Source organism: Spinacia oleracea, chromosome 4, assembly GCF_020520425.1.
Source record: "Spinacia oleracea cultivar Varoflay chromosome 4, BTI_SOV_V1, whole genome shotgun sequence".
Classification (NCBI taxonomy): domain Eukaryota; kingdom Viridiplantae; phylum Streptophyta; class Magnoliopsida; order Caryophyllales; family Amaranthaceae; genus Spinacia; species Spinacia oleracea.
This window is the reverse complement of record NC_079490.1, coordinates 152,995,149-153,020,239: the sequence shown is the minus strand read 5'-3', so window position 1 is coordinate 153,020,239 and position 25,091 is coordinate 152,995,149. Positions and strand designations below refer to the sequence as shown.

At 36.3% G+C, this 25,091-nt stretch overlaps 1 protein-coding gene across 1 annotated transcript; it reads left to right on the top strand.

Annotated features, from left to right (window-relative positions):
• Positions 1–2,353: 2,353 nt before the first annotated feature.
• On the top strand, positions 2,354–22,686 carry LOC110786233 (glycolipid transfer protein 3). The gene is made up of 6 exons (XM_021990766.2): positions 2,354–2,840; positions 4,230–4,285; positions 16,103–16,233; positions 21,722–21,857; positions 22,010–22,153; positions 22,418–22,686. The coding sequence occupies exons 1-6, from the start codon at positions 2,582–2,584 to the stop codon at positions 22,451–22,453; spliced, it is 762 nt and encodes a 253-aa protein (XP_021846458.1). The 5' UTR covers positions 2,354–2,581; the 3' UTR covers positions 22,454–22,686.
• Positions 22,687–25,091: the final 2,405 nt, after the last annotated feature.

Genomic DNA, 25,091 nt, shown 5'->3' with positions numbered 1-25,091 from the left:
TCTGCCCTTGGATGGACACCCCTTTCCCTTTCTTGGATTAAAATTAAATTTGATACTTGTTTCAAAAGATGTGATGAATATGTGGGTATAGCAAGTGTATTCAGGGACACAAATGGACTATGGAGAGGAGGTTTTGGGCTAAAATGAACACTGCATTCAACACTTGTTGGCAAACTCAAAGCAATCCATGTGGCTTTGCTACAGGTTGAGAATAAACAATGGACAAATTGTATTATAAGTTCGGATTCTCAACAAGCAGTGAACTATATAGTTCAAGGGGCGGGAGCTAGGGATGCTAATTACTTGGATGTAAATCAATCCAAGGACCTAATTCACATATCTGTTGGTCTTAAGCTAGAGTTCGAAGGTAGAGCAGGCAACAAGGTAGAGGATAAAATGGCAAAGCATGTTAGAACTGAGGATTTTGTAATAGACTTTCTGTATTTGTGGGATTTACCCCCAGTTTATCTAGATGATGTAATTTGGGAGGATAAACCTCCTTAACTTTGATACTTTCAGTTTATGAATGAGCTAACCCGACTTGCATAAAAAAAAGGTGGCAAGTAAAAAAAAACATCAATCAATCAGTACTAGAACTCCTCTTTCGATCTCCTGGATGTCTCTCGTCATTCTTCAACCTTTCACTTTTATAACCAGGTATTAACCTTTTCCTTCCATGTTCAATGAAAACTTTAAAGGATGACCTTAATCTCCATCTCAATATATCTTTCTACCGTTAGAGTTAGGGATAAAACGTGTGGATGAAAACTTAAAGGATGACCCCAATCTAGGATGTCCTTTTTCATTGACAGTAGCATATCAACATTAAGAAAAGTCAATGATTAATTTAACTTAAAGAACAGTATGGAGTAAGAAGTGAGTTTCACAAAGTAGTATAAAGTAAAAGAGATTAGTACTAAATAGTACACTTTGCACTTTAGCGTAACTATCCTCGTACACTTTCCACGAAAATATGGCATGTGGCACACAATAAATAAAAAACACCCTCCTCTGATTGTCAATCTTTAGCTCTATCATCGTAACTCTGGCGATTGGCCTAAACCTTTTGACGATTTAATTCGTTATCAACTTTCCTTAAAACCTATTTGTATATAATGGTTGATAAAAAAGAAGGACATTGTTGGTTGGGATGTGTGAGCCCTTAGATATGCCATCTTTTACTTAATTTATAACTTCTCCAAAACTTATAAAGGATTCGCCGACAACTTTCCACTACATCGTTTCATGGAGGTCACCGAAAAATGTCGAGACTAACCCTAGAAAGTGAATATCCCGGTTGAGATAGTAAAAGATAGAAAGTGAAAAGTGTCAATCATAGGAGAGACCGAGGGAATACTTTTAATTTATTTATATTTTGCCACTTGCCAGATGTTGTACAAGGAGAGATGCAGAGTGAAATGGACAATCAATTTAATTTGCATTTCTTGTCAATATAATAAGATATTGTAATATTCCAGGGAACAAATGTGCAATATAAGGTTAAAACATACACTACACAAATTCTTTTATTAATATATGAACATGTTTTCCTACGTATATTTCTTCCACAAATGATCTTGCAAGCACCCGATGTACCATAAATTTATTGTACATTGGGGTAAACTTTTAACATATTTTGATTAATTTTATGTTACGATTTTTTTTTTATGGATAAACATTTTAAGGGTTAAATTGTTACATTATACATTATTAGTAATTCTGAAAAATAATTTTTATTAAAATGAAAAAATTTACCACTAAAAATTAAATAACTTTATTTTACATTATATCGGGGTTACTTTTAAACATTTTGAGTTAATTTTACTCCGATATACAATATTTATAAACAAACACCTTTAAATAAGAATGTGTGTTTCCTCCAACTATACCTATTGTACATAGTACATACTTCTATTTTACGCTATGGTAGTCGAATGGTTTTATTTTTTCTGATAGAGTCATAAGAATATTACAAATTACAAATAGAAAAAGGGAATTCAAATTTGTCACCTACGTACCACGTAGGTAGTATTATACAAAAACACCCTTCTTCAAAACTTCATTGATTATTAAAGTCAAATAGTCCATGTAATAACACATAACACATTTAGGATTCATAATTTCCCCATTCTCTAGTTTCAGACTAGTTGTGTTTTAAGTAAACAATCGAGTAATCACGCAAAAAACACTAAAGAAATTGGGAAACACATATGATTGGTTGTGAAATAAAAATTACTCATCAAGTCAAATTTAAGGTCACTATCAATAGTGTAATAAAATCAGTACAAATAGAAGGTAACCCAAAAAATTAACCATTTACTTAATTGTTAATAAGAAAAACAGATAAGATTATAGTCACAGAAAAACTGATTAGTATATATAATTAGTTAAAAATAATTCGAGAAAGAATCTAATAAGACTTGAATTGGTATATGAAATAACAATAATACAAATGCAATCTTCTTCTGTTTGGCTCTCTTTTTCTCATCATATTATTTTAATGACACCGCCATATAAATTCAACCGAGAGAAGACTTTTTTATCGTTAAAATTAGAGGGAGTTTATTAAGTCAAAAAAAGCATGAAGAGGAAGAGAGAGATGGAGAGGAAAACAGAGATAAAATCTGCCATTGAAGAGCTTTCTTTGCTCATTAAACTTACTACAAGAAATAAAAACAACATTAATTCTAATACTATTGCTACTACTGCGGCGGCGACTGGTGTTGGTGCTGCGGGAGCTGATCATCTTAAACAACAACAAATTCAGCAAGAATTGGTGGTTTCCAACATACCGACAAGACCATTTCTCTCGATTTGTTCCTTGATTATTCAAGTTCTTGGTAATTATTCAGAATTTCTCTCTTGATTATAATATTTATGTACTGTAGATTGATTTGTTTTTTGGAAGAGTTGCTTTCAACTTTAATTGGGTTACCTGCTAGTCGATATCAGGCTTGTGGATGCCTCATGTATTGTAAATGTCGTTTTGTGGCTTTTACTCAACTAACCACACTTTTATCTACCCATCAGAAACTCCATCTTTATATCTCAAATAGTAGTACTACTCACTCCGTATTTATTTAAGGAATACACTTACCTTTTCCCGCCGTATTTATTTAAAAGAACATTTTTCATTTGTAGTAACGTATCAATCCCACCATCTAATTAAATAATAAATCTAATTTATCTTATGACCCATCATCCTATTAAACAAATAATTTTATAAACCCACTCCACCCAACCCCATTTGATTTATTATTTATTTTATTCAATTCTTTTTCTTAATACTCGTGTCCGACCAAGTGTATCCCTTAAATGAATACGGATGAAGTATTACTCTTACTATGTATTTGGGCCCGTAAGCCCGTTTCTTTCATTAATTTAAAAGCCCCCCACTCCCTTATCAAATGATTAATGTATTAGGTTAAATGTCATCTCGATATCAACTAGAAAAAGCTCATTTATACATTTATACTTCGTACCTATTAGTATGATTTAGGATCTTCTCCATTTCTTAAAAGAAATTAAAAATCCATTTCTTAGATTAATGCTTGTGATTTTGTGAATGTTTTATAGGGGTTCTTTTGTTTGGTGAGATTTTTAGTAGCTTATGTGACAATTTGTCATCTGTCTTATAATAGGGAATAGATGAAAAGAAATTGAGAGAATGTTAACACCTCTGCCACGTGCACAAGGGATTATATGATACATGTCACAATCAATTTTTCTTATAACTCTAGTTTGTGTATCAATGTAGGTGAATCGTTAATGTTTAATTAGGGGTCAATGAGGTTAATTTCGGCCTTGGGTAAAAATTGGGAGATTGTGTGTGAAAGATCACGCGTTCAAATTCTCCATTTCTGCTATAATTTTATAACGTCCTTGTGACTTATTGAAAAATTGCAAGAAAGTTTCTAGTGGTCCTGAGACATATTCCACACTTTTGGATATGGTTAGACCAGTTCCTATGTTTTGGAGCCGGTTTCAATGAAAATTGAACGGGTACTCAGTGTCCCTCAGTCCCTCACCTCTACTATGGATCATGAATGATTGGTTTATCTCCTTGCAATTGACAAAATTGGTTGTAATGTAGTAGCACCTTGCGTACGTTTTCTGTACGCAGCGTAGTGTATCTATCTAGTCGATCGAGAAGTACATGATTAATGAAATTACGGAATGTGTAGTAATGATTAGAATTAATTATGGATGGTTGTGTCAAATAATTGCAGATAAGATAGGACCTACCATGGCTGTAATGAGACAAGACATTGACAAGAATATTCAGGTAAACACTGCTACGCACTCTTGCTCCAAAGTTCGATCAATCATCTTTCTTAGCTCCTTAATTTTTACAAGTAGATTATATGAGAAACAAAAATATAATGGACAAAGGTGTAGGAACATATAGATGCATAAAGCGGAATTTCAGGAAACAATTTCCTAGCATCTATCACAGGATCTCATGCATAACGATAGTATAGATCAGATTAAGTCGAAAGAATAATCATCTTTGAAGCGTGTTCTCCCGGTCGTATGCAAGCTTCGAAGATCTTAGAGCCCCACTTGTTGCTCCTCTACTCAGTCCACAAGCACGAATTGAATCCCACGTTTGCTAGTACGGAAGAGAACGATCACAATCTGTCTCTTGCTTTGTTTGGGATGTACGGCGTTTAGAGAATTACAGTTAGGGTTTTGTGTTTGCTTTTTGTGTCAGATATTCAATGAACGTTGTTATTGAATCCCTGACATTATAACTATTATAATGTTTAGGGCTTTTAAGTTAACACAAAGCCCAACCTTATTTCTCTTAGCAGGCCGGTTGCCATAGGACCTTTTGGGCCCATTCCAATTAGTGCTTATATGTGTGACCTTATAGGATTAATATATTTTAGTTGTAGGTCCAATCAATATTGTCCTACTAATCACATTTATTCTCTAGCAAGCAAATATGATTACTAAAATAATTAATTTATTATCTTCATAATTAATTCCTATTTATATTTAGTAATTGCCGGAAATGTCTAAGGACATAATTCCTTCAATCTCCCACTTGTCCGAAGACAAGAACGCAATGCTAAATTCCTTAAGTCTCTTAATGCCAAAACTTGATAACACACTGTTATTCTCAAATTCTAGTTTCTTGATCGCCGAGTTCGAACTGTTCAAATAAAGATTAACTTTTAATCCCATTCCGCATGGCCATGCATTTTTCAGTTCTCGCTCATCAAGAGGCCCAGACACCATTCCTATCAAATAGGAGGACTTATTCACTCTTGTATGACCATAACTCCCACTCAATTCTTAGCCCATCTGATCACTGCCTTTATAACCTCCTTTTACGGCGCGGCGTTTAACAGCGTCAAAGTTAAACTAATTGTCTCGTGGTTATTAAGACATACTCATGTCTAAGGAATCCACTAAATATAGAAGTTTGATTCTACTTTTAGAATCTAGTTAGGTCAAGTCTCAATGCATCAAGTATACATCCATATAATCAATTAGACATCCCTATGTCTCCATAGCCCATGGAACTGCACTATCAATTAATTACATGCTAGTCTTCACATAAATCACTTATGTCCAATTTAGTGATTTAGACTAGGGACTTAATAAGTTGTGATTTCAGTTCACTTTATAGGGTTCCATTATCAAAACGTTTTCGATAATCCTATTTGAAAACACAAGTTATTTGGACATTTTATTTAATATTAAACCAAACAATTAAATAAGAATGAATTTTTATTGATAAACATTCAAAGCATAATAAATGTCTTTACAATTGTAAACATAAAGTAAACAAACTAAAGCCATTCTCCCATATGCCTAAGCCCCATAGACCTAGTATGACTCTCATGCTTAGGTTGAGCAAGCGGTTTAGTCAGAGGATCAGCCACGTTATCCTCAGTATGAACCTTGCTTACTTTCACATCCCCTCTTTCAACGATCTCTCGAATAAGATGGAATCTCCTGAGCACATGTTTGGATTTTTGGTGCGATCTGGGTTCCTTGGACTGGGAAATGGCACCATTGTTGTCACAATACAACTCAATGCCATTTTCAATGCTAGGAACTACACCAAGTTCACTAATGAACTTTTTGATCCAAACAGCTTCTTTTGCTGCATCACTTGATGCAATATACTCAGCCTCTGTTGTAGAATCTGCGATGGTACTCTGCTTAGAACTCTTCCAGCTCACAGCCCCTCCATTGAGACAAAATATGAAACCAGATTGTGATCGGAAATCATCTTTGTCACTTTGGAAGCTTGCATCGGTGTATCCAGTGGCAACCAACTCATTATCTCCACCATAGACCAAAAAATCATCCTTAGTCCTTCTTAAGTACTTAAGGATATTCTTTGCTGCCATCCAGTGCGCCTCTCCTGGGTTTGACTGGTATCTGCTGCACATACTCAAAGCATATGCAACATCCGGTCGAGTGCATACCATGGCATACATAATGGACCCTACTGCAGAGGCATAAGGAACATTACTCATGCGCTTGACCTCATCAGGTGTCGAAGGACACTGAGTCTTGCCAAGTGAAATGCCATGTTGCATGGGAATGAAACCTCTTTTGGAGTTTTCCAGCTTGAACCTTGCAAGAACCTTATCAATATAAGTCTCTTGGCTAAGTCCAATCAGCCTTTTGGATCTATCTCTATGGATCCTTATTCCCAAGATGTATTCAGCTTCTCCTAGGTCTTTCATGGAAAAACAACTTTTAAGCCATTCCTTGACTGACTCAAGCATGGTCTTGTCGTTTCCTATGAGAAGTATGTCATCCACATACAAGACTAGGAAAGCAATACTACTCCCACTCAACTTCTTGTATATACAAGATTCCTCTTCATTTCTGAGGAAGCCAAAAGATTTGACTGCCTCATCAAATCTGAGGTTCCAACTCCGGGATGCTTGCTTAAGCCCATAAATGGACTTCTTAAGCTTGCAAACTTTTCTTGGACTGTTTGGATCTTCAAAACCTTGTGGTTGTGTCATGTACATATCCTCTTTCAAGAACCCATTCAAGAAAGCGGTTTTGACGTCCATCTGCCAGATCTCATAGTCATGAAAGGCAGCAATCGCAAGAATTATCCTAATGGATTTCAGCATGGCTACTGGTGAGAAGGTTTCATCATAGTCAATACCATGAATTTGTCTAAAACCTTTTGCCACTAGTCTTGCCTTAAAGACATCAATGTTTCCATCTTTGTCCTTTTTCAGTTTGAAAATCCATTTGCAACCTATGGGTTTAACCCCATCAGGCAAAGCAACCAAGTCCCATACTTGATTTTCAAACATCGAATCCATTTCGGATCTCATGGCTTCAAGCCATTTCTCGGAGTCTTGACTCGTCAAAGCATTTGTGTAGCTAGTAGGTTCCTCATGTTCTAAAATCTCTATTTCAGAACTTTCAGTCAAAAGGAAATCAATATATCTCTTTGACGGAATGACGGTCCTACTAGACCTACGCTGGGGAGCAACAGGAGAAGTTTCCACCTCATTAGGTTGAGGGACTTCGCATGGATTATCTCCAAGTGGGACGGTAGAAGGCGCATGAATGGAATGCACCGCCTCCTGAGCATTTTCATGCTGTGTCGTCTCTGACGAGGTGTGAACCTCATCCATTTGTTGCTCATCTCGAATTTCTTCGAGATATACATTACTCCCACTTGTCTTTCTGGAAATAAACTCCTTTTCCAGAAAGACACCATCGCGAGCAACAAACACTTTGTTTTCGCTTTGGTTGTAGAAGTAGTATCCTTTAGTCTGTTTTGGGTAACCCACAAAAAGACACTTATCGGACTTGGGTGAAAGCTTATCAGAAAGTAAACGTTTTACATAAACTTCACAACCCCATGTCCTTAGAAAAGACAATTTTGGAACTTTTCCAGTCCACATCTCATATGGCGTCTTTTCTACTGCTTTGGAAGGAGCTCTGCTGAGTGTGAATGTCGCTGTTTCAAGCGCAAATCCCCAAAATGAGGCAGGAAGGTTAGCAAGACTCATCATGGACCGAACCATATCTAATAAAGTTCGATTCCTTCTTTCGGAAACCCCATTCAACTGTGGTGTCCCTGGTGGAGTCAATTGCGAAAGTATTCCACAATCTTTCAAATGATCACCAAACTCTTGAGATAAATATTCACCACCACGATCGGATCGCAATGCTTTAATTTTCTTTCCAAGTTGGTTTTGTACTTCATTTTGGAATTCCTTGAACTTTTCAAAGGATTCCGGCTTATGTCGCATGAGGTAAACATATCCAAATCTGCTCACATCATCAGTAAAAGTAATGAAATACCCGTACCCTCCCCTAGCCAAAGTACTCATAGGTCCGCAAACATCAGTATGTATGAGGGCTAAAAGATCATTGGCCCTTTCACTTGAGCCTGTGAAAGGAGACTTTGTCATTTTTCCCATTAAGCAAAATTCACATACTTCAAATGATTCAAAATCAAATGATTTGAGAATTCCATCCTTATGAAGTTTCTCTATGCGCTTTGAGCTTATATGGCCTAATCGACAATGCCATAGGTAAGTAGGGTTCAAATCATTTGGTTTGTGTTTCTTGTTTTCTATGTGATAGAAATGGTTTTGTAAGTCTAGTACATATAAACCATTTGATAATTTAGTAGAGACATAGAACATACCATTCAAATATGCTGAACAACAATTATTCATAATTTGAAATGAAAAACCTTCCGAATCCAAAATCGGAATAGAAATTATGTTCTTGGTAATAACTGGAACGTAATAACAATTATAAAGTTCTAATATTAAACCAGAAGGAAAGCGTAAACTATAATCTCCTACAGCTAAAGCAGCAACTCTTGCTCCATTGCCTACTCGGAGATCTACTTCGCCTTTGCTCAAGCTTCTACTTCTTTTTAGTCCTTGCACATTACCAATAATGTGCGACCCACAAGCGGTATCAAATACCCAGGAAGTAGTTGTAGCTAAATTAACTTCTATGACATTGATACTCTTGAACTGCTTACCTCTCTTGACCATTAGAACATCCTTATGTTCAGGTTCACCAGGTAAGTTCCCCTCGTCCTGAACCATCATACTATGCAACCTCCCTAATCTAGCATTCTTCTGAAACAAAGTTTTCAGTTGCTGGATTATTGTGTAGGCATCCAGACCATCAAAACGCTTTTGATACTCTGGTTCCATGCAAGCAAGCATCAAACATGTTACTTGCAGAGAGTTATCCTGGAGAGTTTGTTTAGCTCGACATTGAGCTTCAGTAGCATTTTGTGGCAGGGGGTTCAAGAGGGAGTGGATTTTCAAGAACACTTTCTTTTCCTTCCGCTCTGAGAACAATTCTCATAGCCTTTTCCCATTGTAGGAAGTTGTGTGCATTCAGTTTGTTTTCAATTAGAGGGCACAAGTTAAAAGTAGAGTTGTTGTTTGCACCAGACATGATAACTACAATAAAAGGTAAAGCAAGATTCAATATAATGTTTATCAAAAGTAGCAATTAAACAAATTTAATTAACTACTACCCTTTATTCAAAATTAGAACTCCCCATTGAATAAAGAATTAACCAAGATCCCCTCCCACTACAATCAAACGGACTTTGGCCCTGCTACTTTAATTTATAGTATTCGAGGTAAGTAAACATTTTACTAATTATAACTGATTATAACTCTTGGTAGACAGGTTAACAACTCTTTGTATTTTCCTATCTCTTAGCTTCAAAACCCAAAACTTTGTCTTTTGATAGTTTTGTTGAGTTAAACCAAACATTAACATGTAAGTTTCAAAAAAACTTACCCTACTATCCCCGGAATTATAAGCAACACCCTGCTTTGGCAGAACCTATTACTCATGATTTAAGGCTTTATAGGTGTTGTATGGAAAAGCACATAAACTCAATATTATTTGGGACCTAAGTTTACTATGTTGGTTAATTAAAAGTGAACACATTGCTTTAAATAACCACATACATAAACTCAATAAGCATTTTAAGGCAATATAACATGCATAAAAATGAATTTGATCCTAGTATGGCCCCTAAAAAATAAGCTCAAATCTTCTTGGGTTCCTGTTCATCTTTCTTGGATCTCCATCCTTGAATTTCGGATTGAACCTTCTTACTCCATCGAGCTCATAATACGAACTTTATAATCTAATTTAAACTTTTGAATTAAATTACAATAATACAGAACGATGCGCAGATCGTATTTCAAAATTTACAAGAATACAAAACGATACGCAGATCGTATTTTCTATCCTATTTTGGGCCATACTAGTCACTCGCCTGTAACAAAATATCATATATATTCCATACACGCATATAATATCAAACTATATTAAACACAAATTATTTACTTATTAACTGTTAATAAGCAAATAACTTTTCCAAAATAATTATAAAAACTTAAACAATTTAAGTTCAATATTACTTAGGAAACTTTATTATTTTAATTCAATTACTTATTTAAATATGGCTAGAATAATCTTATTAATCTCTAATTTGCATTTAAATGAAATTTATTGATTTTCGCTCAACAAAGAAAATATGATTTTCTAAAAATAATACTTTCAAATTACTCATAATAATAAGAATATTTTAAATTTAGAATGGCTAAACTAAAATAATTTCAAAAAAAAATAAAATTAATTTCCAACTTTTCGAAATTGGACCTTGTTTAGGAAAATCAGATTTTCCTTTCAATGTGCACGTGAAACTGAATAACTGATTTAGGAGGTGAATTTCCTTTTTTTTTTTTTTTTTAATTTAATATAAAGAGAACAGCAGGCAGGCATGAGACCCGCACCTTCCTCGCCATGAAGCACGATCGCCAAAACCCAGTCACGCCGGCCAGCAGCCACCAGGACCGCCGGCCAGCGACCCAAATTTTCCAGTCACGCTGGTCGACCCAGCCACCAGACGAAGCCGGCAGCAAGGCCAACCAGCGCTAGGCCACGGTGGAGCTGTAGCGAGACAGCAGCCTGCTGTGCTGCGTCTGCCACCGCCTTCCGCCACCTTTGATTTCCGGGAACGCCGCCCCTTCTGCCACCCTAATCGCCCTCCATCGTGGCTCCACCGTTTCAGGTGGGGCCACCCAGCCATGGTGGGTTGTTTTATTTGTAAATTTGTGCAACAATTACCCAAATTTAATTAATCTTTATCCAACTTTTGTTTAATGATTAACAAATTTAATTAGGTGTGATAATCCGAAAATTATGGCAGAAAATTTGAATAAATTAACAAAATTAAAACTGAATTTTAGGTTTGTAAAAAGTTAGGTTTCAATTAGAATCTTTATTCAAATTAAATCTAACAAGAATTCAAAATTTTAGGGCATAATTATCTCATTTTATTCAAATAATTCAGAAAAATAACAATTATAATCCGAAAAATTCGAATTAAATTATTAGGCGGTTCTATTGAATTTTCTTAACAAATAAATCAAAATTTTTAATTGTTATCCTTAAATTTTATGATTAATCGAATTAAACATAAAAATTAACCAAATTCAATAATTAATATACAAAAATTCCGAAAATTAGTTAAAAAATTACCAAAAAATTTCGGCTGTTGTATAAAAATTAGGGGATAATCAGTAGATTTATTTAACAAATTAAAAATCAAATCTTTAATTGTTAACAAATTATTTCCATGATTAATCTTATTAACCAATAAATAATTTAAAATCTGACGAATTTAATTTTAAAAAATCCGAAATTTTTTATGTGATATTAACTGTTAATTTCGACCCTGTGATAAAAATTTCGGAATTTTATAAATTTATTTTGAGCAAAAATTAATTAAATCACGATTTAATGATTCCAATCAATTAATATCATATATTAATTTTGCAAATTCAAGCCATAAATAAATCTTCCCTTAATTGAATCAAAATAATAATGTTTCATACAATCATGATCATAAAATATTATGCAAGAGGCTAGCTCTGATACCACTGTAGGAACATATAGATGCATAAAGCGGAATTTCAGGAAACAATTTCCTAGCATCTATCACAGGATCTCATGCATAACGATAGTATAGATCAGATTAAGTCGAAAGAATAATCACCTTTGAAGCGTGTTCTCCCGGTCGTATGCAAGCTTCGAAGATCTTAGAGCCCCACTTGTTGCTCCTCTACTCAGTCCACAAGCACGAATTGAATCCCACGTATGCTAGTACGGAAGAGAACGATCACAATCCGTCTCTTGCTTTGTTTGGGATGTACGGCGTTTAGAGAATTACAGTTAGGGTTTTGTGTTTGCTTTTTGTGTCAGATATTCAATGAACGTTGTTATTGAATCCCTGACATTATAACTATTATAATGTTTAGGGCTTTTAAGTTAACACAAAGCCCAACCTTATTTCTCTTAGCAGGCCGGTTGCCATAGGACCTTTTGGGCCCATTCCAATTAGTGCTTATATGTGTGACCTTATAGGATTAATATATTTTAGTTGTAGGTCCAATCAATATTGTCCTACTAATCACATTTATTCTCTAGCAAGCAAATATGATTACTAAAATAATTAATTTATTATCTTCATAATTAATTCCTATTTATATTTAGTAATTGCCGGAAATGTCTAAGGACATAATTCCTTCAAAAGGATATTTAGTGACTGAGGAAACAAAAGAGTTCGATGCAAACAAAAGAGAAAGGATTTCATCTAAGAAGAATAAAAAGAGGTGAAGGGGGTATTAAATAAATTTAATATATGTTTAAAGTTTATAATAATTGATAAAGTATGATTCTGAAATCGACTGAATAATGTTTGCATAAAATGTGTAGTAAGAGTTTTAAAATCAAATTAAGTTTGATTATATTACCACATAGTTAGTTTTTTTGTTTGGTGTTAGCACCCGATTCACCCTTAGCGTTAATTCGGATTCAGGGCGAGTTCTGGGTGGATAGGTTCCAGTCCCCTCTCAATTGTTGTTGCGGGAGTTCGTACACGAGTTCTCCCTACCAAGTTCAGCCCCAATCACCACTGAACCAACAGACAATTGGTATTACCACATAGTTAGTTAATGTTTGACAACGTTTCTTGTGGATGCTCTTGTTTTAACAACCGATTGCTTGTTAATGGAATCAATGGACATATTCAACTATTCAAGATTTCTCGATCTCTAGCATATAATTAGCACCCCAAATTTTGTACTCCGTATGTCCATTTGTAACTTGCCCATGCTCATATTTAATATTATCATCTGGCCTAATTTCTTTTCTTTCCGATTCGCAAAGACGAATTTGGTTGGATTTAAATTGTAATCAGTGGCATGTTTATTGCTTAGCAGTTAGTAGTATAGAAAATCAATGTGGAGATGACAAATGTCTATGATTCACCTCTCTTTTAATATAAATAATTAAACTTAAAATAAAATAATTAATGTACTTTGTATATTTTTTACGTAAAACTTCTAATTACTTAGGGTAATAAATCAAATATACTACGAAATACTTATTTACTTATGGAATTAAATTTCTTTATTTAAATATATTACTAAACTAACATGTTGAAATATACTATATATACATCAAGATCATTGACTAAAAAGTTATACTAAGAACAAAAGGTCTTGCGCGCACAAGGTGTACAATAAAAATATGACAATAATCCTTTTAAAATAAAAATATTTTAACATGGTTGTCTAAAACATATTTTTATTTAATATTTTAACATCCCTTAGATTGTATTAAAATAGTTAACTTATACTACCTCCGTTTCGGAAAGTTCTTTACGCTTTGGAAAATGTGTCCCAAGTATGAAAACTTTGATCGTAAATTCCCTCTATTATATACATCAAAATGTTACATGTAAGATCTTGTTAGATTGGTCTCGTTATTCATTTTGAGAATATAACTTTTTATAAATTTTTTCCATAGAAAATTGGATATATTAACGGTCAAACATTGCACCGGAGTCCGTGCAAATAGTAAGTGTAAAGATCTTTTTGAAACGGAGGAAGTATTTGCTAACGAATAATTGTATGGTAACTTTTGTATAAGACCGCTTACCAGAAAGACCACTTTGATTGCTTAACTAATTAGTTTCATTGTTTAACTAATTAGTTTCATTGCTTAACTAATTAGTTTTAGTGCTTAACTAATTAGTTGCATTGCTTAACTAATTGGTTTTAGTGCTTAACTAATTGATTGTATTGTTTAACTTATATGACACCGAGGTGGTCTTTTGTGTAAGACCGCCTTATATAAAAGTTTCATGTAATCCTATGCATTGTAAGTTTTTATTTAAAATATGTGTCTTACATTGATTATGGATATGCATAACGAATATTTACCTTTGCTTTAATATCCGAAGTAGTATTTATCAAGGTTGTGTAAAACATGTTTATTGGAAAAAAAAAATTGTTTAATTAATAACTTTGTATTTTTTCTTTCTCGAATTTATAATTTCTACTGATCCTTTTATTTAATAGTTTCTTAATCTTTGAAGTGAAAGTTAATTATAAGAATTTTTTTTTGTTTTATTTTATATTATTAGTTTCTTTGTCTTTGATCATTTGATGGGTAATATATTTTCCTTTATTTTACATTGTAATCTAAAGAAAAATCTTTGCGCGCAATTTCTGATAACGGAAATTAATGTGTAGATATATCTCTCTTTGATTTGCCTCTCTTATACTTGATTCTAAAAAAAATAAAAATTCTCACTATCTCCCAGCATACCTGTTTTTCTATTAAATTATAATAGATAAGCTCACAATAACTTATCGCATAAAACTCCGTGAAAAGCCTATTGCAACGATTAATTTCGAACGGAGAGAGTACATATTTTAATAATTTTTTTATTTAGTCAATTATACTAATAAGACACTGGAGTTGCAGAAGACTCTGCAGTAGAATTTTAAAATTCAAAACTCTCTTACCCCAAAATAAAATGTTGAGTCCAAGGGTGGGTTTGAGGCGAGTGTAGATACACAGGTGGGTTATCCGATCGGGGATGTGTTTTATTATTTACCCATTAAGATGGAGATTGGGAGGGTAGTACATTTCTTATCCTGGGGGACGGAATGACGGGGATAGGGATAGAGATAGGGATGATAATTTTAGACAAGTACGAGTGTGGAGACCCGATCAGCCTCAAAGTCATGACTAGCTGAATAAAGTAAATAGCAAAGTAAGTCTTAAGTAACCAAGTAATGATGTAAATATAAACTGGTTAAGTAGGTATGACTATCGAAGTGAAGGTTGGATGAGTATAACACTATGATTGACACATGTGATGAATGGAGATGAAAATAATTTTGTTTATGTACCCTTATTTGATTTCTTTTTTTAATAAAATAGACACTGAATGGGGCAATAACAAATGTATCCAACATTAATTTTAATTAGGAGAATATCTATACGCTATATGTGTCCAAAGTATAATAAATGTAATCATACAACCTAATTGTCAAGTTTTAAAATTCAAAACTCTCTAATCAAAAAACAATGTCTCGTACAACCATATAGGGCTTTGTTGTAGGTGGGTGTGGATACATGGATGGGTGATGAAGCGAGGTTACTTTTATTTTCTGCCCGCGAGGTGGAGTGAAGAAGGGGATGAGTATCGTACCTATCGTGGTGACGGACATGGGGATGAGAATTTTAGGCAGGCACAAGTGTTGAGGGATCTGCCCCACCTCGCTTCAAACTTAACTCTAGCTGAATAAAGTATATGGTTGTGGTAGATGTTGAATAATCGGGTAATGATAGTAGATGATAGGGGAGTATTAAATATGTATGACCATCGAAGTAAAGAGAGGAAGAGAATAAATTTATGTTTGACATGGGTTATGAAAGGGGAAGAACATAAATTTATCTATATACCCTTGTTTTTTTTCAATTTGTTAAATAAATAAGACACGGAATGGGGCACTAACAAATCTATCCATCATGTTTTGATAAAAAATTATCTATTATCTCTATTTTGATAATAATTGTCTATATATAGTTATAGCTTAGATATGCAAATTTAATATTCATATCATAAATCGTGCATCATACATATAGGTACTATACTAGTTTCACCTAATTGGTAGACAAGATATACCTAATTAGAAAAAAATGATAATGGGTTTTGGTTTTGTTGATGAAATCGGCCTGACCATAGAGAGTGGAGATGCTTTGCGATACTGATCCGACAACATATTCAAATTTGGTAGAGATATTAAACAAAGAAGCAGTTGAACGATGTGCTAAAAAAGGTGATACCTGTAGCAAAGCCTTGGTATGGCTTACCAGGTACGGAGTACTTAACTTACCTATTTTATTTATATATAATTCACATACTTAATTATTTGTTAATTACTTACTATATTGTTAATATAAACTAAAACATCATCACAATATATAAGCCTTTTGTACTTGCGGATTCCGACGGTTTTAGCAACGTACGTACACACGACAAAAGAGCTTGTAGTGATAAATACGAAGTACTACTTATATGAATTTCAAGAACTTGATTGTCCAATCTTGTCAAATATTGTGTAATCTCGTATCATTCTCATTAATCACACACGTATATATAGTATAACTCAGTTACCTAAACCCTAGGTACACATTAGGTAACATACCATAGTTAGGACTCTACAGAATATTCACAGAATAATATCTAATATCTTAACATATCTTAACATCCCCCCTCAAGATGGAGCATGTAGATCTCGAATGCCCATCTTGTTCAAAAAAAACTCAAATTGCGCCTTCCCCAACGCTTTGGTGAAGATATCTGCTAACTGAACCTTCGTCGACACGTACGACGGACTGATGATCCCTTCCTTGATTGCATCTTGAATGAAATGACAATCTGACTCGATGTGTTTTGTCCTTTCATGGAACACCGGATTCTGTGCAATATGCAACGCAGACTGACTGTCGCAATACATCCTCATGCCTTGGTCGTGTGTCACCCCCAAGTCGCGTAGTAGTTGTTTCAACCACTTCAACTCACACGTCAGAGCTGCCATCGATCGATATTCTGCCTCAGCAGACGACCGAGAAACAGTATGTTGTTTCTTGGTCTTCCAAGAAACTGGCGACATACCAAGTGACACAAACCATCCAGTCACCGACCGACGCGTCATTGGACACCCTGCCCAATCCGAGTCGCACCACCCCTCCAACTGCAACGCACTGTCCGACCGAAGTAGTATACCTTGACCCGGACACTTCTTCAAGTATCTCACTACTCGCAAAGCTGCTTCCCAATGTGCCTCCTTTGGTGCTTGCATAAATTGAGATAGGACATGTACAGAGTAGGCAACGTCTGGTCGCGTGACAGCCAAATAAACCAGACGTCCGATCAGACGCCTATACTGCTCACTGTCCGACAGGTCTGGCCCGTCTGCCAATGCCAACCTATGATTCTGTTCCATGGAAAAGTCCACAGGCTTTGCTCCCAACAATCCGGCCTCTAAGATGATGTCGAGGGCATATTTTCTCTGACATACATAGAACCCTTGACTACTTCGTGCCACCTCTAACCCAAGGAAGTACTTCAGAGCCCCGAGGTCTTTCATTTTAAAACACTCCTTCAAGTATGCCTTAAAACTCTCAAGCGCAAACTTGTTATTGCCTGCGATAATCATGTCGTCCACATAAATGAGCACACTCAGCTGCAACGTACCTTTAGACAGAGTAAAGAGCGAATAATCGGACAGCGACTGTCGAAATCCATAGTGCGTCAATGCCGTCGACAACTTCTGGAACCAACATCTAGGTGCTTGTTTCAACCCATACAACGACTTTCTCATTCGACACACTTTGTCAAAGTGATTCTTCTTGAATCCAGGAGGAATCTTCATATAGATCTCTTCCTCCAAGTCACCGTGCAAGAACGCATTGTGGACGTCCATCTGATGCACGTCCCACTGTTTGACAGCTGCGACAGCTAGGAAAGTTCGAACTGTCGCCATCTTCGCGACGGGAGCAAATGTCTCATTATAATCCAACCCTTCCTCCTGATGATTCCCTAAACATACCAATCGAGCCTTCAGTCTCAACAAATTCCATCCTCGTCACGCTTCTCAGTATACACCCATTTACTCCCCAGTGCTTTCTTCCCTTCCGGCAAATTTTCCAACGTCCATGTCCCCTCTTCCTCCAACGCGTCGATTTCAGCAGCCATTGCCTGACGCCACCCCTCATGTTGCATCGCTTGTTCAAAACTCTTAGGAACTTGCCCTTCTTGCAATGCTGCTATATAATGCCTGTGCTTTGACGAAAAACGCTCATAATTAACAAAATATGTGATAGGATAAGGAGTACCTGAGGGTGGTGACGCCGTAGGTGTTTTGTCGGAAGTACTATATTTTTCCCGTATTGTATGTATCACACAGTCTTTCAGCTTTGTCGACGGAAACTTCACACGCTTCCCCCTTCCTAACTCCGTATCCTCCACACACTGCCTTGTCTCACTCTCATCACTACCCGTTGTCTCATCTACACCTGAGACGACGTCTGATTCACCTCGACTAGGTGTATCATGTTTTTCCTCCCTCACAGTCGACAAGACCTCCTCCGTGTCACCCGCAGGCGACGACACCTCCTCTGTGGCACCTGCAGGTGACGACACTTCCTCATTGTCACCTGCAGGCGACACCTCCTGAGTACATCCAGTCCCACTCTCATCCAAACCCCACTGGTCAAGCACCCCACCACCATCATGCATTGCAGGCAACATAGTCGACGTGTCTGCGAATGGAAACGTCCGTTCATGAAATTTTACATCCCTTGAGACAAAGAACTCGTGTGTCTCCAGGTCGTACAGTTGCCATCCCTTCCTGCCAAACGGGTAACCCAGAAACACACATTTGCGACCACGAGACGCAAACTTATCCCCTTTACTCTGGAGATTATACGCATAACACAGACACCCAAATACCCGGATAGACACATACGATGGTGGTTTTCCAAATAACATCTCATAAGGGGTTTTATTGTCAAGGACCGGTGTAGGTGTACGATTGATCAAGTGACAAGCAGCCATAATACATTCCCCCCAAAATTTTTTAGGAAGATTCCCTTGAAACCGTAACGCTCTCCCAACATTCAAAATATGTTTGTGCTTCCTCTCGACTCCCCCATTCTGTTGAGGTGTCCCAACACATGACGACTCAAACAGAATCCCATTTTTAAAGAAATAACCTTGCAAACAATTAAACTCAGTACCATTGTCACTGCGAACAACTCTCAGGGATCGATTAAACTGACATTTAATCATGGCAACAAAATTAAGAAACGACGATTCAACTTCCATTTTATTGCACGATAAATAAATCCACACACCCCTAGAATAATCATCCACAATGGTAAGAAAATACTTCGCCCCACTCGACGAGGGTGTTTTGTAAGGCCCCCATAAATCAAGATGAACAAGGTCGAATGGGCGACTTGCACGACTATCACTATTTGGAAAACTCTCCCTACATTGTTTCGCCCGTGGGCATACATCACAAATGTTTTTATTATTCCTAATCTTATGACTCACAGGAGGAAGTAACCGCAACACTTTTTCCGACGGATGCCCCATACGTTGGTGCCACAAGTCGACCACACACTCCACTGCTAGCACACGAACCCTTGGAGCCCCACGGAAAAAATATAGTCCTTCTTGTCGATCACCCACGCCAATCACCATCCTCGTCGAGCGGTCCTGAAGAACACACATTTTGTTAGTAAATTGAGCAGCACAATGTAATTCGTCACTTAATTGAGTTACAGAAATTAAATTGCAGTTCAATTTAGGCACAAATAGAACATTATCGAGCACAAAACCATCCTCCAAGACCACCGAACCATATTGATTTGAATTTGCAGGTTGACCATCTGGTAACACAACCTGTTGATTACTCGATGTTTTGATATTTCTCAGAATTGAAATATCACCCGTCACATGACGTGAGGCCCCACTGTCAACAATCCATCGTAAATCAAGATTACCTTGCAACTTGGTGGTCGTGATAAGATGTCAACAATTTGCTGGACTTGCTCCTTCGTCACACCAACAAGCTCATGATTGGTTGTCGTCACTGCTCCCTGCGATCCGCCTCCACTCGTCACAGTGGTTGTCGCCCCTGCTGTGGTATTACTCACGGCATTGGCGCGAGCGACACCACTGGTCGACGACGCTGCCCCACGAGCTCCTCTACCTCCTCTAATCGACGTCCTGCCTCCTCGACCAGGCCCTCTACCACCTCGTTTCTTCTCATCCCACCATTCGGGAAAACCAATCAGCTGATAACAAGTTTCTTCCTCATGACCCTCACGATTGCAATGACCACAAAATCTGTCACTCGCATCTCCCGACCTCGACCGACCCTTAGTCTCGACCTTGAACGCCATGACACTCTCCTTACCTCTCGTTGCCTTGGCGCGCATGGTCTCGGTATTCATAACCGTCTGGTATGCCTCGTCGAGGCCTGGCAACGGCGATCTTGCTAACAGTTGTGCACGAATGGCTTCATAGTGATCGTCTAGGCCAATTAAGAAATAGTGCAGACGATCTTCATCATGAATGTCCCCCACCTGCTTCGCTATGTTGCACGTGCAACCCGCACATATACACCTTGGAACTCGTGTATACTGTACGTACTCCTTCCATACCTTCGACAAGCGGCCATAGTACTCCTTGACGCCCTCAGACGTGCCCTGCTTGCAGCCACTCAGAGCCATCTTAATATGGCAGACCCTAGTTCCCGACACGACGCAGTACCGCGTCCTCAAATGACACCACAACTCGTGAGCAATATCAAAATCTTCCAGATTCGAACGCAAACTCTCGTCTATGGTGTTTGTGATCCAAGACACCACCATCGAATTGACCGCAATCCAATGTTTCATCTTCGTTGCGTCCGTAATGGGTTCCTTCACAGAACCATCAAGAAATCCAAATTTGAATTTTGAAATCATCGAGCGACGAACGGCTTTGGCCCATTCATCGTAGTTCGATGCTCCTCTTAGTTTCACAGGGGTGATAACAATACCGGGACCGTCGCCTGACCCGAGATAGTAGTCTAGGTCGACGGCGGCGGCGATGACCTTTGATGGTGCCTCCTCATCGGAACTCATGGTGATACTTAAGGAATGGTTAACTCCTAATCTCGATACTCAACAAGCGAAGAAATTCGCTGTTCTCAATACTCGGCTACACTCTCTCAGATTATTGCGGAAAAAAAAACTAGGATTTTTAACCTAGGCTCTTGATACCATGTCAAATATTGTGTAATCTCGTATCATTCTCATTAATCACACACGTATATATAGTACAACTCAGTTACCTAAACCCTAGGTACACATTAGGTAACATACCATAGTTAGGACTCTACAGAATATTTACAGAATAATATCTAATATCTTAACATATCTTAACAAATCTCAATAGAGTGTAGATGGGGGAGAATTAGCCAATTTAGTAGTAGAATAGACAATAATAATATTTCGACAATTGAGCAATGTCTTCAAACATTCACGTACAATATTAGTACGTAGGTGGTAGGTCTACTCTTGTCACACAAGTTAGTTTTATATATCATCATTCATCAATTCTGGTTTTGCTTAACAAATTCATGGTTTGATAAAATAAAATATGTTAGACTGTCTTTTACAAGAATTTTATAAATATACATAGAAAGATATTATTCTGGCCTGTATATAATCCTTGTGTCCATATCGTATATATTCATGGGACGTACTATAATGTTTTCATTCTGTTTTGAATAATGAATGCAAGGTCCCTGGACTTTACGGCAGCATTGCTTGAAAAGTTAATAGGTGAACCAAGGGAAAACATGGAGCAAATTGTGGGGAAATCTTACGAGACCACTTTGAAACCTTGGCATGGATGGATTTCATCAGCTGCTTATAAAGTATGCGTTTATTGAATATCAATCCCCGGCCCTACCTAGCTAGTGCGCTACTATCTCTGTTTCAAAATAATATAAGTACCACATTAATTAATTAATTAAGTATGAACGTCGTCGTGCGTTTGTGTCTTTGTGATTTTTTGTGATCCATGCAGGTAGCGCTAAAACTAGTACCTGATACTGATACATTCATTAGCCTACTCATGGACAAAGGTCAAAATATTGACACCTTCAAAGACGAAATACAAGCTTTCATTTCATTACTCGTGCCCCTACTGGAAGATCTACACTCTACTCTAGTAAGTATCAATTACTCCCATCCATCCGTACTAAATGTTAAGAATTACTCCACCTTAGTACTACCTATGTTTTTACAATGACTAAGGACAAGAACAAATTAAATCGTACTCAAAGTTGACAAGATTGATAAACAAAATATTTGATTTGCTATTTAAACAAATTAAATCTTACAGTACCAAATTAAACATTTGATCTCGAACTACGTACCTAAACAAATTAAATCTTACCAAATCGATCTTATGCATATATACTTCTTCCTGCAGAGTTCATATGGGCTGGAGAAGCTCAAGTCTACGTAACCACGTTTTGATAAGTACTACTTCTGTACATATATACCAAAATGTAATAGAGATTAATTTCTAGCCAATTCGATTTCTTGTTTCAATTCTATTCAAATATGTATGCTTATATAAACTCTTTTTTTTAGAAGCTCGAGGTGTATACATATATATACTTCATGTAAATACTTAATTATCTGCTAATCTATATTGAAGGATAAGACTTGTACCGATAATAACTATTATCCTTTTTTTCCAAATGAGTCACAAGGCTATACAAATTAATTCATAAATTGGAGAAAAGGAATTTAAACATGTAAAATATTGTTCATAAGTCCCCATTTTTAACCACTAAGATAATACCTCACTTGTTTGTGCATATTGAATGGTGATTTAAAATAGGAGATTTAATTACATAAAGTAACCAGAGGGATGTGTTGCTCTTATGCAGGAAAACAAGTTATGTAAGCAGTAAGCTCATCAGATAATTGTATGGTATAAACAAGCACCTAAATAAGGGTACGACAAGTTTCATCAAACTTTTTTTTTTTTTTTTTGAAAGGTAAAATTAGTTCATTAATAAAAAGGTCATACGACATCTACAATAGAAATCAAAATTACCAAATACAAAAAAATTTGGATCAAACGAAATTATAATCTAGCAAAACCACGATCGTTGTAGATGAGATCTGACAATGATGAATACCCTCTTTCACATCGTTGTTTGATACAACCTTCTACGAGGGGGTCTTTCGATCTGTTGTAGCTTTGAGATTGAATTAAATTTGACTCAATTGATTGTAGACGTAAGACTGACATCCACTGTAACGCCGCACAAATCTTCATCAATAAATTAACTTTTCCTGAGAAATTAAAATCATAGCCCAAACACTCACAAGGAGAGAGATAAAACCCAATAAATGGGTAGAGATAACCCAATAAATGGGTAAAAAGACTCTCCAATAGGAAGAGAATGAAGATTTATTCCGAACATGAAAATCAAAAGCTAGAAAAACAAGAAAAAAGGGGCTTACCATCAACCTAATGGTTGGTGGTAGCCCCTAGAAAAATTAGGGTTTTGAAGGAGTTCATCAAACTATTATTTCTGATAGTTTTGTGTTAATGATTATGATGCTTGTGTATATTCTAAACTTGTTAGCTTGGCTGTGTTATCTTATGTTTATATGTGGACGATATGCTAATTGTTGAAACCAATATAGACGTAGTTAATGCAACCAAGGCCTTCCTAAATTCTTTCTTTGAAATGAAGGATTTAGGAGAGGCAGATGTTATTCTTGGCATAAAAATTACTAGAACTTCATATGCATATGGGTTGTCTTTATACCTTTTTCATTACATTGAGAAAATATTTAAGAAGTTTAACCAATTTGGTTTTACACCTTCGAAAACCCCGTATAATTATATTCTAGTATTAGTTTGAGAAAGAATAAAGGTGATAGTTTTAGACCTGATAATGCATATGTCGTTAGTAGATTGAGCAGATATACTTATAACCCTAATCGTGATCATTGAAAAGTTTTGGTTAGACTATTAAAGTAGTTGAAAGAAACTAACGATTGAGGTTTTCATTATAAAAGAATACTAGTGTTCTAGAAGGATCGATATTGTGATGCTAATTGGGTGTCAGGTAATGCTGAGATTCGTTCTATTAGTGGCTATGTTTCTACTCTTTCTAGTGGTGCTATTTCATCGAAATCATCTAAACAAACTTCTATTGCTAAATCTTCAATGGAATATGAGTATATTACTTTGGAATTGGCAGGTTAGGAAGTCGAATGGCCAAGAAACTTGCTGAATTATATTCCATTATGGGGGAAGTCGCCTCCATCAGTTTCCATATATCGGGGAAGCGAATAAGCAATCCTACATTAGTAAAAGGAGGCACGTTCGCGTGAGATATGCGCGATATTGTTAGGGATATAATTAGAAATAATGTGTAATGAGGCATTTTCCGCGTCGTTAAACGAATACACCTCAATCAAACAATATTTATAAGAACACCTAGCCTATCAACTATATTGATTATAGCGATAAGTTCGGGATCGTCCCAAGAGAACGGTGATAAATGAATTTAACTAAGTCAAGCTAGCTTTGAATAAGAAAGTAAATTGGATTATGGGAGCTAACAATTCTATACTAATTAGCAAGTCAAGCAATGGGGAAAAAGCTAAGGGAATTGGGGATCAACTTGGTTTTATCGGGGAAAGGCGAATGGAATTAAAGCATGATAATGCAAAGACGTGAAATCAAGGGAGCAAACCAATAATGTAGCATATCACCCCTCTCGGTTAGAATGCAATGCCTAGCTAATCCCAAAACCACACTCTCACGTCTCCCCAAAACTATCATGGTTCATTAAGTCAACAAGCCCACTCTTATGCTATCACTAACTCTCAATCTCTTGACAAATTAATGAAGAACACTCCAATCAAAATGACTATCCTAGCATTTGCAACTACTAGTCAAGCCAAACATGGAAATCCTATCCAACACATCAAATTTAATCACAAAATCACAATCAATTCAATTCTAATACCCCAAATGATTCCCAAGCATCACCCTTACCCCTAGCAAAGAGTTACTCACTAGACATGGAAACTAAAATGAAATTCAATCTAAACATGGAATTCATGTAAGA